Source organism: Erythranthe guttata, chromosome 8 (genome assembly GCF_056151865.1).
Source record: "Erythranthe guttata isolate IM_541 chromosome 8, IM_541, whole genome shotgun sequence".
NCBI classification, from domain to species: Eukaryota; Viridiplantae; Streptophyta; class Magnoliopsida; order Lamiales; family Phrymaceae; genus Erythranthe; species Erythranthe guttata.
The window spans coordinates 20,221,003-20,236,353 of NC_142540.1; the positions used below are offsets into that span (position 1 = coordinate 20,221,003).

Sequence of the window (15,351 nt, forward strand, 5' to 3'; positions counted from 1 at the left end):
GATTGTGTGATTATGTGTAGATCTGCAGTTCAAATCCACCCAATGTAAATAACAAGATCTAGCATCTAATTTCCCGAGTTTCACCGAGTGAAGTTGGACAACTTCCTCTAATTCATATTCTTATAAACTCAAATATAGAATAAAATCACAGCCTTTCAAAGAGGGCGTGTGCATTATATGACAAATCTCGAACGGTTGGGAATTTTTACATAAAGTATTCGAATTTCGTCCGATTGAATTGGGAGTGCATCTGAGTTCATCTCTAATTCGTCTTCATGTAACTCGAATAGAGCCGGAGCCTTACAAAAAAAGGTTTGTATTTAATGTTGTTTCTTGCACCAACTTACCACCTCCTATTTAATGTTGTTTCTTGTCTTTATAGTGTGCATGTCTATTAACAAACGAAAACGAACTAAATTAAAAAACGCGCGACAAATGCACGACTATTATCCTCTCTTCACAATGGTAAGGGTAAAATCGGTATAAATAAATAAATAGATATTGATTTCACCCCGAAAACAACAACCAATATATTTGAACAAATAAAATGGCACGAATGAAGTAAATTGCACGTAGCGAGCACGATAAATGAGGGACGGTAAATGAACAAATAAACAAAAAATATTCATAATAACAACTAACCAAAATATTATACTATAACCGGAGTTTCGTCCAAAAAAAAACGCTAACCGGAATAACTGAAACAGTTACTACACATTATACCTACAGCATCCTTACATTAAAAACCTTTGAATATTTACTAGTTTCCGTATGATTTCAAATATTCAACTGAAATTAACTATATTTTCCCTCGACTTCGACGAGTTACACAAAACAAAATAATAAAACAACAACAATCTTCTACTAATCTTAACCAATGGAGTCAATTCACAATTCAGGACCAGTCACACACACACACAAAAAAAAAAATTGTTTCTTTTTTTTCCAAATGTCAGAAGATTCGAGATTCAATTACTTCGATCATATATCGAAGTGAAAGTCATAGTTCCAATTGAGGATGAAGACTTATCTTGTGTACCCCACACGGACGACTGTGCATCACTCGAGCCCTTCATATTCATTAGCTCCTTAAGCAATCCCGGCTTTGAAATCTTCACTTCGTCCACATTTATCTCGCCTTTGAGCATATTTACGATAATAGACATCGTGGGTCGATTTTTCGGCATATCTTGCGTGCATAAAAGTCCAATCTTTATATATTTGCACGCCTCTTCGGTACACGAGTCCCCTTCTTCAAGTGACGTATCCACCAACTGAACCAGCTTATCTTTCTCGTACATTATCCATGCCTGGAAAAAGATGATTGAGTAATAATGATCTTTCTCAATATGAAAGGAGGATTTCTTAAATTGAAATATTGAATTATGATGAATACGCATTTTTATTAACTATTATTAATCATTTTCTCCAGTCACTACAAGTGTAAAAAATCCCAGATACACAAGAACCTCGATAAATTAATAACCTCGCTTAAATAGTAATTTCTCCCAGTCCCCACTCGGTGAAAACTCACTAAATTATTACTTCGATAGTTTAATATTACACTAAATCAATACTCCCTCCGTTCCACAATATCTGTCACTTTTAAGAATTTTTGTTGTTCCATATTATCTGTCACTTTAGAATTCCAACACTACATTAATTACATATTTTTCAATCATTCTCTTATTAACTTTTCAACACCCCCTCTGCATTAATTAATAAATAAAATAAGGGTATTTTGGTTTAACAATATTTAATTTCCTAAAATCAACACATATTTATTAAGTTTCTTAATATTTGTGCAAATGTGAAAAACGACTATTATTTAGGAACGGGGGGAGTAGAATTTTGTTAGTCCCGAACTGTATTAATTTATAGAGGTTTAACTGTAGTTATATTGATGATCCAACTCCTGATAACTTCGGATTATCTGATCGACGTGAGTACAGTTTTCTTTTCATTTTTTAAAACAGTTTATGTAAACGAAACTTACGACTCTAACCATAAGAAAACTACAAATCAAGAACTGTGTTACCTTTTCAAGAAGATTTTGTTCTGCAGGTAGTAATTTCTTGTTTGTGTTGCATCTTCCACTTACAATTTCAAGGAGGAGAACACCGAAACTATATATATCAGCTTTTCGTGTTAACTTTCCCCTAATCGCATATTCGGGAGCCAAATAACCACTGCAAAAGAAATAATAGACTAATATTAGTTATTATATATATATATATATATATATATATATATATATATATATATATTCGCGTGGGAAAATCGAGGAGAGCCAAACTCGTCGAAAAATACCGTAAGTCAAAACTATCATAATTTATAGGGTAAATTACACATACACCCTTGAGGTAAGCTAAAATAATTCTAAGGTCCCTGTAGTATCGGTAATTACAATCACCCCCTTGAAACATTGTTATGAATCCTAATGGAATAATCCATTGGATAAGTTATTTCTTTAGGGTTGTTACGGACTATTAGTTTCAGACAGTGCTGGAGACAACATAAAACTAGGCGGTAAAATGGCGGCTCTCCTAACATTTTAACGTACCTCAGGGGTGTATGTGTAATTTACCCTAATTTATAAGCCGTATCCAAATGCAGCACTAATTAACTCAAATAACAGTTGCACGTAAACGGCGATTTCATGTTTATTACAAATATTCATCTTTAAAATATCAGTTCACTATAAAAAGCCAAGGAAAAATAAAAAAGAAACGAAAAAACAACTCACAAAGTTCCGGCAACACGTGTGCTAACATGAGTCATAGTGGCAGGAAACAGCTTCGCGAGACCGAAATCGGAGATTTTCGGCGTGAAATCTTTATCGAGAAGAATATTGCTCGCTTTAATATCTCGATGAACAATATGCGGCTGCACTTCGTCGTGGAGGAAAGCAAGCCCTTGAGCCACCCCTATGCAGATTTTCGTCCGCATTTTCCAGCTAAACCGAACATTACTACTTCGCCCTACACTCGAAAAAAAATACTAATAAAATAAAAATAATAAATTCAAGAAAATAAACGGGTATCGAAAACCATACTAGTCCCGTATAATCTTACTTAGAAGAGTTTGAGCAAGGCTATTATTCTCAAGATAGCCGTAAACCAATATCCGATTGTCTCTTTCTGTGCAACAACCGTACAATTTGACGAGGTTTTCGTGTTCCATTCCCGATATAGCAACTATCTCGTTTAAAAATTCCCGTACGCCTTGCTCTGACTCAGCAGAGAGAACCTTAATCGCTGCTAATTGGCCATCGTTTAGCCTTCCCTACATTTTGTTTTTCTTTTTCGAGTTAATTTTAAATTCGGCTACAAAAATCGAGCAAGAATCGAAGAGTGAAGACGGAGCAACAAAATTACCTTGTAAACAGAACCAAAGCCTCCTTCGCCAATCTTATTTGAGGGATTAAAGTTTTCGGTTGCGTTTTGTAATTCTTTGTAACTGTACAATTTCGTATTTGGAATACCCGAAATTTCTGCATTATAGGTTTCGAATCACAAACATTTAGTCTAGTGTAAAATTTCGGCAATATATATATATATATATATATATATATATATATATATATATATATATATATATATATATACACCTTCGTTTATATCTACTGTGGGGTTAGTTGCGGAAGAAGTTTCGTGCCGAAAACAAACAGTGAAACAATTCATCACACCAATCTCTACACGTCTATCAAAACTCCAATTTTACATATATATAAATATGTTCCTGCCCCTGTAAATAAAAGACATTGCGAAATACGCGTTAATATATTTCACAATTTCTTTTTTTATGATCATAGATAAAGCAATCAAAGAACAAAAGATCGTTTATAAAGCTTCGGCTCGGTGCAACTGAATTCCACATTATAGATCACACGGCAAAATCGCGGAAGAATTATAGGCACTTTAAAACTACAATAGACGTACCTAAAATGGTAAAATACGACGAGACATATTGAATAGTAAGAGAACAAAATGTATAAGAGAAACAACAAAAAATCAAAGTTTCTTTTATTATTATTTACTTAAAAAATAGGGTAAGTCACAAAAACAACCCTGCACTTATGCTAAATTACAAAGAAACGCCCCCACCTATCCGTAATTACCAAAATCCCCCCGATGTTTGTCTCCGTCTTACATCGACCGCCTAATTGTGTGATTTTTCACGGAACATTTTTGAGACGAGGGATTATTCCCGAAAAATGCCGATTATACCCCCGCAAACGTGACATTTCTTTACACTACATTTTTAGTATTACCATTACCCTATGAGGTTAACTTTTGTCTTAAAAAAGGTAGCATCTAGAAACGTCGCGTAGAATTAGAAATTTTCGCAAAATATTCATCGGAATGAAAAAGATTCCGAAAATCACACCGTAAGGAGGTCAGGTGTAAGAAGGAAACAAACTTCGGAGGGTTTTTGATAATCACGGATAGGTGGGGATGTATTCGTAATTTAGCCTAAGTTCAGGGGGGGTCGCCGTAATTTATCCTAAAAAATAATAATTACAGAAACAATGCTTCAAAATAGAGATAATTTGCAGAAATTGGAGGTGCCCTAACACTCGCAATCATCATAAACATAAACAACAACCCAAGTAATCTGAAGAAATCAAGATCAGTATTTGAAGAACACCCATTACTCAAAAGAATCAAAACTTAACAATTATTCAACTCAGCGAACAGATGCTACCCAAAATCGGAAACTCAAAGAACAAAAGAATTTCACCAAATATATATTTAATCCGCCATTAGAGAAGAAGAAGAAGAAAAAAAACTCACCTTCTTGGGGTGTTGACTGTAAGGACTAGAATTAAAGGAGGGAAGTGCAGCAGAAAATTCTATTCATCCTTTTTTTTTGTTTTTTTTTTTTTGTGATTTGGAAGAATAATTAATTTTGAAAATATATATACATATAGAAAATCGGAAAGAAGCGTGGAAAGTCTGTGTTTTTTTTTTTTTTTTTTTTTTATGTGTGTACGGGAAGTTATGGGAAGCGGGTTGAAATAGTCAACGGCTTTTTGTTTTTTGCTTTTTGTTTTTAGAAAATGCTATTCGTTTTTGCTATTCGCGGTTCATAAAAAAAACTCTCTTTCTCTAAACCTACAAAAACCCAAAAACCGCAAATAGCAAAAAAAAAAAAAAAAAAAAAAATCGAAATCTCGAATTCAAGCAAAAAGAACCATTAGGCTTCGATTTTTTGAGGTAATTTCGACTAATTTCCGTAAAATATGCATTGCCCATGTCGTTTACGCAACCAATTTCATGTTTAAAGCCCCTACAAATCGAATTGTAGGGGCTTTTTTATTTTCGAAAATTACAAACTGCACGCCCAAGTTGGGCGGCCAAAGGGTGTTCGAACGCCCGATTCGGGCGTTTGAACACTCCTTGGCCGCCCAACTTGGGCGTTGGATGGAGCAGCAAACGCCCGGTTTGGGCGTGAACCGGGCGAGTGAACGCCCGGTCCAGGCGTTCACTCGCCCGGTTCACGCCCAAACCGGGCGTTCGAATTAATTTTTTTTTTTTTTTGTTAATTCAATTATATTAATATAATTAATTTATAATATGTTTTATATTTGTAGGATGTCTAACTGGATGAAAAAATTGGGAATGGGAAAAGGAAAGGGTCCCCTGATTCGTCCTCCTACAAATCCGGTGGAGAAGAGTACTGGGGAACGGGAGGGCAGAACGCACAACCGTAATGTGACCAGTTCTAAACGTCGTGGGGAACGGACTGGTGCTTTTGTACAACCACATATGGCAATTGAGGAGGATGAGGAGGAGACAGAGGCAGAGCCCGAGCAGGAGATGGATACATATATGGATCACCACGAGGACGAGTACGATCCAGGACTACGTTTTCAGCAGCAGAAGTATCAGTTCCCGGTGCCTGATTTACCATCCGATGATGATGACGAGGACGGTTTGACTCCGCCTCCGCCTCCGGCTTATACAGTGGCTGGTAATTCCGGTGGTTCTACTCCTGCCCAAACCCGAGGTCCCGGCCCGGTCCGAAAAAAACTCTTCCTACTCGACCGTGGAAGTTGATTAGTGAGACACTCGGTGGACCAAAATACCCTCATTTGATTCCGAGTTTTGGAGCCCATATTGCCTACGACATCTGGGAGGGAAAGGTAATACTTATTAATTTTAATAAATTTTGTTTAAAATGTTTATAGTTGATTTTTCTATTCTTAAATATCAATATATCTTCAATAGGGCCGACATATGCTGAAGTTGCGGTCTCATGCGAAGTCTACTTGGCCGGGGCCCGACGACTATTATAGTGTTTCACTACTGGAGAGTACCGGGTTGTATCACTTGCGTTATTGTTCGCTCCCTCAGCACAATAACCCGTTGATAGAGGCTTTTATCGAGAGGTGGCAGCCAGACACCAACAACTTTCATATGCCGTTTGGAGAGATGACAATTACTCTCCACGATATGCACTATATCATGCATTTGCGAGTTAGTGGAAAGCGCCCTAACGTTTGGATTGATAAGGCAGATGCGATTTATGCAGGTGCGAGAGCGTTCGGTGTCGAGCCCCGAGATATGGCGAAGTGGTATGGCGGCGGATCCCGGTTAGATGATTTGGATAGGATGTATGGCTACGATTCTTCATTTGCATCCGAGTTTCGGGTACGAGCATATATTGCGTACTTGCTTGGAAAGCTATTGTTTGTCGATAAGAGTGGATCGAAGGTGAAAGCAGATTTTTTCCCACTTTTAGAGCATATCGATATGATTTCCGACTATTCCTGGGGTTCGGCTACATTGGCCTATTTGTATCGACAATTGGGCATGGGCCCCACATTCATGTTAATGTGCCAAAGACATAATAAATGAGGCACAGTCGGAAATACATTCTCTATCGCCTTTAAGAGCCCTAACTCGCGATCAGTCACGAGTGCACTAGGTAGAGTATGTGGGGGGAAAAGTCTCTTCAACCTTTGCAACACCCATGTATAATGTTCTTCATTTTCATGGCGCATAAATACCACTCCAACAGTAAAAAAATTTCCGACAGGAGTAACACCAACAATCTCTAACAAAGGCAATTTGTACTGATTGGTTTTGTAAGTACTGTCAAGTAGTATAACGTACGGAAACTTAATTAACAATTCGACAGATAGAGGGTGAGCCCACATCAAATCGATAACTGCATGTGTCGTTTCATCTGTACGGAACCACTTGTAATAGTTATGCTCCTCAAGCAACCCAATCAAATGTTGCATCACTGTACGGTCACCCCTAGCTAATCTTCTCAATTTCGCCTTTTCATTGTATATTTGTTTCGAATAAGCATCGAGACCCAAGCCATTTTGTCTCAAGTTAGCCAAAATCTTCTTGGGCGGCACATGACTTTGTGAAAGATCATTGATAATCTTCGACTCCGCTTCATTCAATGCACTAAGCCCATGCCCAGACATGTATATCGGAATATGATTATGCTTCCCATATACTATTCTGAGCCCCCATCTATCGTCCAACCGCCGCTCTCCGACGATTTGAAAACCACATTTTATTTTTTTGCTACCAGACCTTTTCGAGGACGCCTCTACGTTACTTTCTCGAGGCCCTCCGAACAGGTCACAAGTCAGACACACTTTCTTTATTTTGGGGGCACTTTTTTTAATTAATCTCACGAAAAGAGCTCTTGCAACGGACCTAGCCCAAGCCACTAACTCGTCCCCCGAGTCAAACAATTCAGTTGTTGTAAAATAATCAGTATGATCAACTTCAACTCTAGACGTATTATCTTGAAAAAAACATTAAAAGGTTATTTAAAAAAAAATGATTTAAACCGGACGCCCAACTCGGGCGCCCAAATAGGCTGTACACGCCCAAGTTGGGCGTGCAGTTGGCTGTCGGGCGCCCGCATTGGGCGTGGAGCTGCCAACTGCACGCCCAACTTGGGCGTGTACAGCTTATTTGGACGCCCAGCCCAAGTTGGGCGTTTGGACTATTTTTCGAGTTTTTTCGATCGAGAAGACGGGATTTTTACCTCGTTACATCCGCTATCACGATCTTCATCCGATGAGCTCATTTTTGTTCGTATATCACACCAACAAGAATGATTTTTAAGCAAATTCTCTTCAAAAGCTTCTTTTTCTAGAGAAATAGAATATTTTAATAATAACAGCAAATAGCAATTTTACAACCGCGAAAAGCAATTCCCTTTTTTTTTTTTTCCGCGTAAATTTAATTACTGTCTAAGCCTTTTTAGGTATTATTTAATTTAATTTATAATTAAATAAAATCCACGTGTTGTGAACATTAGCTCAAACTAACTTCCTATAGTATTTACTAAACAAAAAAATTCAACCTGTACAGCAATGCCGCCGAAATAGAATCTAGAGCTCGTGGTAAAGTCAAATTACGGAAAAACTCCTCATGTTTGGGAAATTACAATCACCCTTCTCAACTATGAATATTCTTACACGTCCACCCATGCAGTGTAAAATTTAGTGCAATCTTCTAGATTATATGGAATATTCCCAAGTTTGTACCCGTGTTATCCCATTCGAGCTCTACATTTTGAAGCAAGATGACCATAAGATGTGTTTTTTGGTTTGTATATATCAGATTGTGGTGCATCACAAACTGCATTTTTGCACAAAACGAGTACAAACTTGAGTACATTCTGTATAATTTAGAAGATTCCACTAAATTTGACACCACAAAGGTGGATGTGTACGAAGATTCATAAGTGAGGAAATGATTGTAATTACTCAAACAGGAGAGATTTTTTTATAATTTGACTTTACCTTAGGAAGTGATTGTAATTTACCCCATCGTTTAATAAGTTCAAGCTCGAATACCATAAAAGACTCAAGCTTAAGTTGTTTTATATATATATTAATAAAATAGATGCTTTTTTCTCTCTCTTTTCTTTTTTTCTTTTTTGTAAATAATAGATACTCTTGATGAAATTCATTTATTTGCACTGTGTTAGTAACAACTACCCTACGCGTAGAATATGAATACAGTTCACAAAGACTTGGTCCATGATTTAATTGCTTGGCCCTATTATTTATTTATAGATTATTCTTGATGTAAATGATATATAAATCCAGCTAGAAACTGCTCATGAAGTGGCTTAATAAGAGTAAGATGGGAATTCATGAACAATAAGTCACGCATTGAATATTTGATATTTTTGGTGAATTATTATTCCACCTCTCGACCCAATTGGTGTAAAAAAAAGTACATAATAATGTCAATCGGGTGATCCCGGTATATTATGCATAGATAAATGATGCAGAATCATTTGATGTATTCCGAATGTAGCATCTACAGAACCATCAAGTCCGTCCAAATTAATAAAAAAATTGCACCCACACCCCTAAGGTATGTTAATAATGTCCCTGTCATATCAACAATTACAATTACCCCCTGAAACATTGTTAGAAACTCTAACGGGATAATTCATTGGATATGTTATTCCGATAGAATTTTAACGGACTGTGAGTTTCAGGAAGTCGCGGAAACAACATAGAGGGCGATTTAAGAAATATTGGGGATCCCACCCTCTAGCTTTATGTTGTCTCCACGACTTACTGAAGCTAATAGTCAATTAGAACTCTACCGGAATAATGTATCCAATGCATCATCCCGTTAGAATTTCTGACAATGTTTCAGGTGGTAATTGTAATTACCGATACGACAAGGACCTTAAAGTTATTTTAACATACTTCATGGGTGTATGTGTAATTTACCCTAGAAAAAAGATATAACATTTCATAATTACATCAACCCTGAAATTTGTAGATTTCTTACACTAACACCCTTTTGTATAGGGTGGATGTAAGAAATTACAAATTGCAGGGGAGTTGGATGTAATTTCTAAAAAAGAAGGGATTTATATATAATTACACCTTATAACTGAGAGGTGGTTTTAATTTACCCTATGAATTATAATCCATCCACAATTTTATGATGCATCATAAAAATTGCTCTTAACAAAATTATTTTAGCAATATAAAACACAGCAGCCTCTGGTAAGATGTAATAAAGTACAACCATAACAAAACCACCATTTTATTATTACATATATTATATTACCTCTATTAATGCACGAAAAGCATGGTCTTGGCAAGCTCGAGGGCTTTTTCTCGTCCTAAAAACTTTTCGATAATTACCAAAGAAAACTCCATTGTAGTCCCTGGCCCTCTGCTCGTGATGAGATTCCCATCCACAACCACCCGATTCTCTGCTTCGCTTTGGTCCGACAGTTTATTGCACATTGCAGGAAAAGCAGTAGCTTTCTTGCCCTGTCAGATCAAGATTATGTCAATAAAAGCCTCGTTTGGGGAATTATTGATGAACAATGTAATCAAAGATTCGTCAAATGTTTGGGGTTTAAGATAACGAATTATATAATCATAAATCTCAATCACGTAATACATTATTATGGACAATGTATTCTAACCAATTTAATCAATCTTATGAATCTCGTCAACATTCCCAAACAAGGCCCGACAGGAACCTATTTTAGAAATGCCTGGAGGGAAATATATATAAAAACGAAGTTGCGAAGAAAAAGATGTTCCGAATGAAAAATGTCACCCGAGTCAAGATAGTGTAAAAAATGTTCAATAGATCTTGACATGCAATTCGTGGTGCAACTGACTGCAACATATTGCTATCTGTTATGGTCAATTCAAAAACCCTGTGTTTGCTTTGCAATTTTCTTGAAATTGAAGTTTTAAAGCAAAAACACGTAATATAATACCTTAAGCAAGCCGTTGGGCTCAAGGACTAAAGCTGGGGATGCACATATCGCTCCGTAAAGTTTATTTGATTCTCTCTGCTGCTTCAGCAAATTTACCAGCTTCTCCGAGTTTGCAAAGGCTTGAGCACCACCTAGTCCACCCTGCTCATATATGACATAACAACAGCTTATCCCTCAGCTACGACATAATTAAAATAAAAAGAAGAGAGAGAACTTTCCGTGAGTGCCCATCTTACCGGTAAAACAATAAGGTCGTACGGACTAGTGATGGCTTCATCTAGGAGAACATCGGCAACTAGCTTAACTTGCCTAGACGCCAAAATTTCGAGTTTATCTTCAACAGATGCCACTACCACTTGCGCTTTTGCACGTCGGAGTACATCAATGATGATAACAGCTTCCATCTCTTCGGTTCCATTAGCAATGGGTACAAGAATCTGGTGAGAAGGGAGAGCTGGAAAAATTATGGTAGGAAATAGTTCACCTGACAGATTTAGTTCATGCATCTCAACCAAATAATTTAGACGAGAGCAGGAATGCCTATAATGTCATTTAGTCACTACCAAAGAAAACCATGGGGTCATGTCTAACAACATGACATGAGAGCTTACAACGAATTGAATTGAACATGTGTAAGCTGGACTTCGAATACAAAAGGTGCTCTTGTTGGCACATGTCTATTGTGATTTGAGTAATGAGTCGGTAAATATTCAAGAAAAGAAACATCAAAACCAAGAAAACAACACATGTTTCCATGATTAGACAATATAAAATTACAGTCTCATTTACCTGAGGAGAACTACCAGACGTCCACTTGACTGGATTCAGCTCTGTGAAAGTGTACTCCTCACCGTGATTCAATGGCATCACCTGGATAAGAAGATTAGATGTAAGAAATTGTCGAAAAACAAAAATTGATGAATTTGGAAAAAGTGGGTAATAGTTGTAAAGCAGAAATAGGTAATAAACTACCGGTCACATGGTACTCGAATACTTATAGAATTCTGCAATCAACATATAAATTACAACTCCTGGACTTGAACTTACAGACTTTACAGTACTCAGGCAACCAGAACAGACAAGTCCGGATCCCAGTTCTTCACACACTCGGGGAAAAAGAGGTGGCAAATAAGCTCAGTAGGTAAAGACTCATTCAATTCCAGATGGATAATTTTGCAACAACTCATTCTTGGATTAAGTAACTCAAAAAAAGCAGCAATTTAACAAACCGCTACAAATAGTTGAAAAGGAACATTTTGAACTTGCAAAACGCCGAGAGGAATATTAATGACATAACTAACGAATTTTTGAATCGTCACAGTAGTGTATTGGTGCAGTCTTAATGTCCACTTGGCGTTTTTTGTATCCAAAACATCAACAAAAACCAAGTAGCAGCACAAACTGAAGTATCACTATCGATACAAAATTTTGGACTCGAACATTTTAAGGCAAAAATATATAGTCAAGGTGTTTCACTTTCTCTCCCTCTGATCGCAATGTTACAGAAGTCATATAGTTTAACCAAGTAAAGCTACCAAAGTACTTTGCAACACTGTTCTTCATGAAACAATTTGGTGTTGTCATGAGCACATTAAAAGACCTCTCTTTCCAGTAACTACTCTTATCTCCACATGGTCACAGCATTTCCCAGATCCTACATAATCAATTTATATCAACTGGTCTCAACTTGTCCAATTTACCCTCTGGCTTTTTACAAGCGCTCAAACTACATTTTACCACCCCCTAGGTAACTAATTGCAATTTCCAGAAGTTCCGTACAGAAAATATTCAAAATTTAAGAGACCTTTACTCCAACTCAGCCACGGCATAGTTAATAGTTGTGCATCCCATCTTGCAGTCCAATCCCCTTAAAAGTGAAAGAATAGTATTTTATTTCATGTTTCGTGAATGAAAGCCTTTGGTTTGCAATTAGTCAACAGTCAATTTCGATTTATGTGCACTTTAACTAGCTCCTAACTCTAAGTAAGAATAGCACCCTAAATTGTTCGGTCCTAGTAGCCTAGAGTTGGGAAGGGTTGACGTTGATTCCATTCAATCAATTATTCAACCAGCCTACATCATTACCATGTTTATTAAGTTTTAAACTTTATATTAAATTAATGATGTTCGTACGCCAATTCGACAAGCCTATAATATTTTTTACGACAAATAATACTGTCAAAACCTACCAACTTCACTAGTGAAAGTCTAATCAAAGGGGTCATCTGTCTTATATGTCGTTACACATGACATAGCACAAGATATAAGGGACAATAGATATACCAGGGGTCCAGAAACTTCATCAGCCTTTTCTTTTCCATACAGAAGCTCGACTAAAGCAACAGCATACTCCATTGTTGTTCCTGGTCCTCGACTAGTCACTACTTTGCCATCCTGCTGAACCCTGGATTCAACAGCAGATGCAGATGAAGATAACTGCTCCATAAATGATGGGTAGCAAGTTGCCTGTCAAAAAGATCAAAACAGTGTCATTCCACAGTACTCCATCGTTAATCCAAAAGTAATTGCTGATAAACTATAAATTACAATTTGCACATAAATAACTAGAGCTAATACATTTTTCTTACTTTCAAACCCTTTAGCAGGCCCCATGACCCAAGTGCAACAGCAGGAGCTGCACATATGGCAGCATATGGCTTGTTATCCGCAGCCTGCTTTTTCACCATGTTTTCCAATGTTTTGCAATCCTTAAGAGTTGTTGCTCCTGGCATTCCTCCCTTACCACATATACAATATCAATAAACAATCGAGTTCAGTTTGAAGTGCATAACAATGCACAATCCACAAATAAATAAGAAAGGTATATCTGATCTCATAACGTTGGGACATGGTTAATTAAATTTGGCCGTTTTTAACCAAAAAAAAGGTATATCTTAATTCTTCTTCGTCATCGAGAATAAAAGGAATTCCATAATACATTTTTCGAGTACTGATCATTGTTTAATTTACTATACCAGGTGGACTATCATCACTTCCAGGTGGGCTATCATCACTTAAATGAGAAAACAATAACATCATCTAAACCCAGTGTTCATTCATGATCATGAAAATAAGATACATATAACACTGAAAAAAGATGCCATTTAGCTCTGTTACATCTAGGAATTACGTCAAATACGGAAATGAATTAGACTTGTGTACTAATTTAACAATGTCAGATCATACTAGAGGAAATCAATCCATCAGAATAAAAAAAATCCAATAAAATACAAACATAGCACCTGAAAATCAAAAAAAATCTTCACCCAAGCTAATATAAAAAATAGAGAGAGAGAGGTAGAATATCTTACAGGAAGAGAGATAAGATCAAAAGCAACATCGGCGCAGTCGGAGATAAGAGCATCGGCAACGATTTTGACGCCGTGACAGGCGTCGACGGTGAGCTCCTTCTCAACCGACGCCACCGTCACGTCGGCGCCGGCTCTCCGAAGCACATCTATGGTTATCACCGCCTCCAGTGGCTCCGTGCCATTCGCCACCGGCACCAAAACCTACACGTTCGCAACACGACAAAATTTTCCAGAGAGAACAATTAATAAGCTTAATCGGAATTTCAGCGAAGCGTTTATCGATTTCGAGCAATGGCGGAGAGTTAGGGTACCTTTTTAGCAGCGGAAGCCATGATTGAAGCTGAGAAGCGACTGTTTCTGCGAGAAATGGAGATCGAGTGTGAATATGAGAAGTTGAGGGGTCGTTTTGGAAGAGAAGATAAATAGGGGGCGATGGGGCGTAAATGTAGTGCCGCCATGTCAAAATTTTCGCACAGTTGGAGTTTGTGTAGATAATCATCTATATCGAATATAAACTAAAGTGTATTGTCAATTGCACATCTTACAAAAGATAAAAATAAACTATAAATAAATAATAACTGCAAATTCTATTTTTACATACAATTAAACCTCTATAAAATTCTTATAAAAAAAAAATCTCTGTAAATTAACATGACTAACATAATTCTATTAATTTAACGAGCATTAAATTATTGAATTAATGATTTAATAGATTTTTATCGAATCAAGATCATAAAAAACTATTATTTAAGTGAGGTAATTTATTGAGGTTCTGCTGTATGAATATCACGTCACACATCACATGTATATTTGTCGAATGTAGTAACGCAATAGATGATCTAGCGATTGGAGCAAATGAGTCGCACGTGTCAATTGACTCAAATTCGAATTCATTTGTCCACGGTCGTTATGTTGAACTTATCACACATAGTTAGACTATTGTGGTTTACGGTTCGCATACGTTTTGCAAGCTATTATACGATAGTATATGTAGAACTATTGTGGTGAAAAATCTAACTTATTAGAATTAGTGTTTCTGGAAAATTACAATTTTTTTAGGAGGTGAAAAATTAATTCGAATTTTGTTCAAAGAAAAGAAAAAGAAAAATAGAAAATCAAAATTTTAGAAATTGGCATGAAAAACTCGTTCTAAAATTGAAATTTATCATATTAGGATCGGCGAATTCCAATTTTTTTATTCACCTAAATTATAAAATACATAATTATATTGTTATTATAGCTTATAAGTGTATTTTTCGCAAAAAAGAAAAAAAAAAGAAGATTTTGA

At 36.6% G+C, this 15,351-nt stretch overlaps 3 protein-coding genes across 4 annotated transcripts; all 3 read right to left on the reverse strand.

Annotated features, from left to right (window-relative positions):
* Positions 1–605: 605 nt before the first annotated feature.
* On the reverse strand, positions 606–4,907 carry LOC105970320 (cold-responsive protein kinase 1-like). 2 transcript variants are annotated; one of them, XM_088822318.1, is made up of 7 exons: positions 4,797–4,907; positions 3,611–3,747; positions 3,378–3,493; positions 3,075–3,285; positions 2,747–2,981; positions 2,039–2,189; positions 606–1,310 (listed from the first exon to the last, which is right to left on the reverse strand). In XM_088822318.1, the coding sequence occupies exons 2-7, from the start codon at positions 3,681–3,683 to the stop codon at positions 969–971; spliced, it is 1,128 nt and encodes a 375-aa protein (XP_088678444.1). In that variant the 5' UTR covers positions 3,684–3,747; positions 4,797–4,907; the 3' UTR covers positions 606–968. The 2 variants fall into 2 exon arrangements, with proteins under 2 accessions (XP_088678444.1, XP_088678445.1); XM_088822319.1 differs by lacking the exon at positions 4,797–4,907 and adding an exon at positions 4,708–4,725.
* Positions 4,908–6,929: 2,022 nt separating this feature from the next.
* Positions 6,930–7,447, reverse strand: LOC148768770 (uncharacterized). Its single transcript, XM_088821340.1, has 2 exons — positions 7,016–7,447; positions 6,930–6,965 (listed from the first exon to the last, which is right to left on the reverse strand). The coding sequence occupies exons 1-2, from the start codon at positions 7,445–7,447 to the stop codon at positions 6,930–6,932; spliced, it is 468 nt and encodes a 155-aa protein (XP_088677466.1).
* A 2,413-nt stretch (positions 7,448–9,860) lies between these two features.
* Positions 9,861–14,587, reverse strand: DJ1B (Class I glutamine amidotransferase-like superfamily protein). The gene is made up of 8 exons (XM_012995248.2): positions 14,375–14,587; positions 14,064–14,264; positions 13,341–13,490; positions 13,036–13,218; positions 11,542–11,622; positions 10,989–11,189; positions 10,753–10,893; positions 9,861–10,291 (listed from the first exon to the last, which is right to left on the reverse strand). The coding sequence occupies exons 1-8, from the start codon at positions 14,519–14,521 to the stop codon at positions 10,088–10,090; spliced, it is 1,308 nt and encodes a 435-aa protein (XP_012850702.2). The 5' UTR covers positions 14,522–14,587; the 3' UTR covers positions 9,861–10,087.
* Between the last annotated feature and the right edge of the window lie 764 nt (positions 14,588–15,351).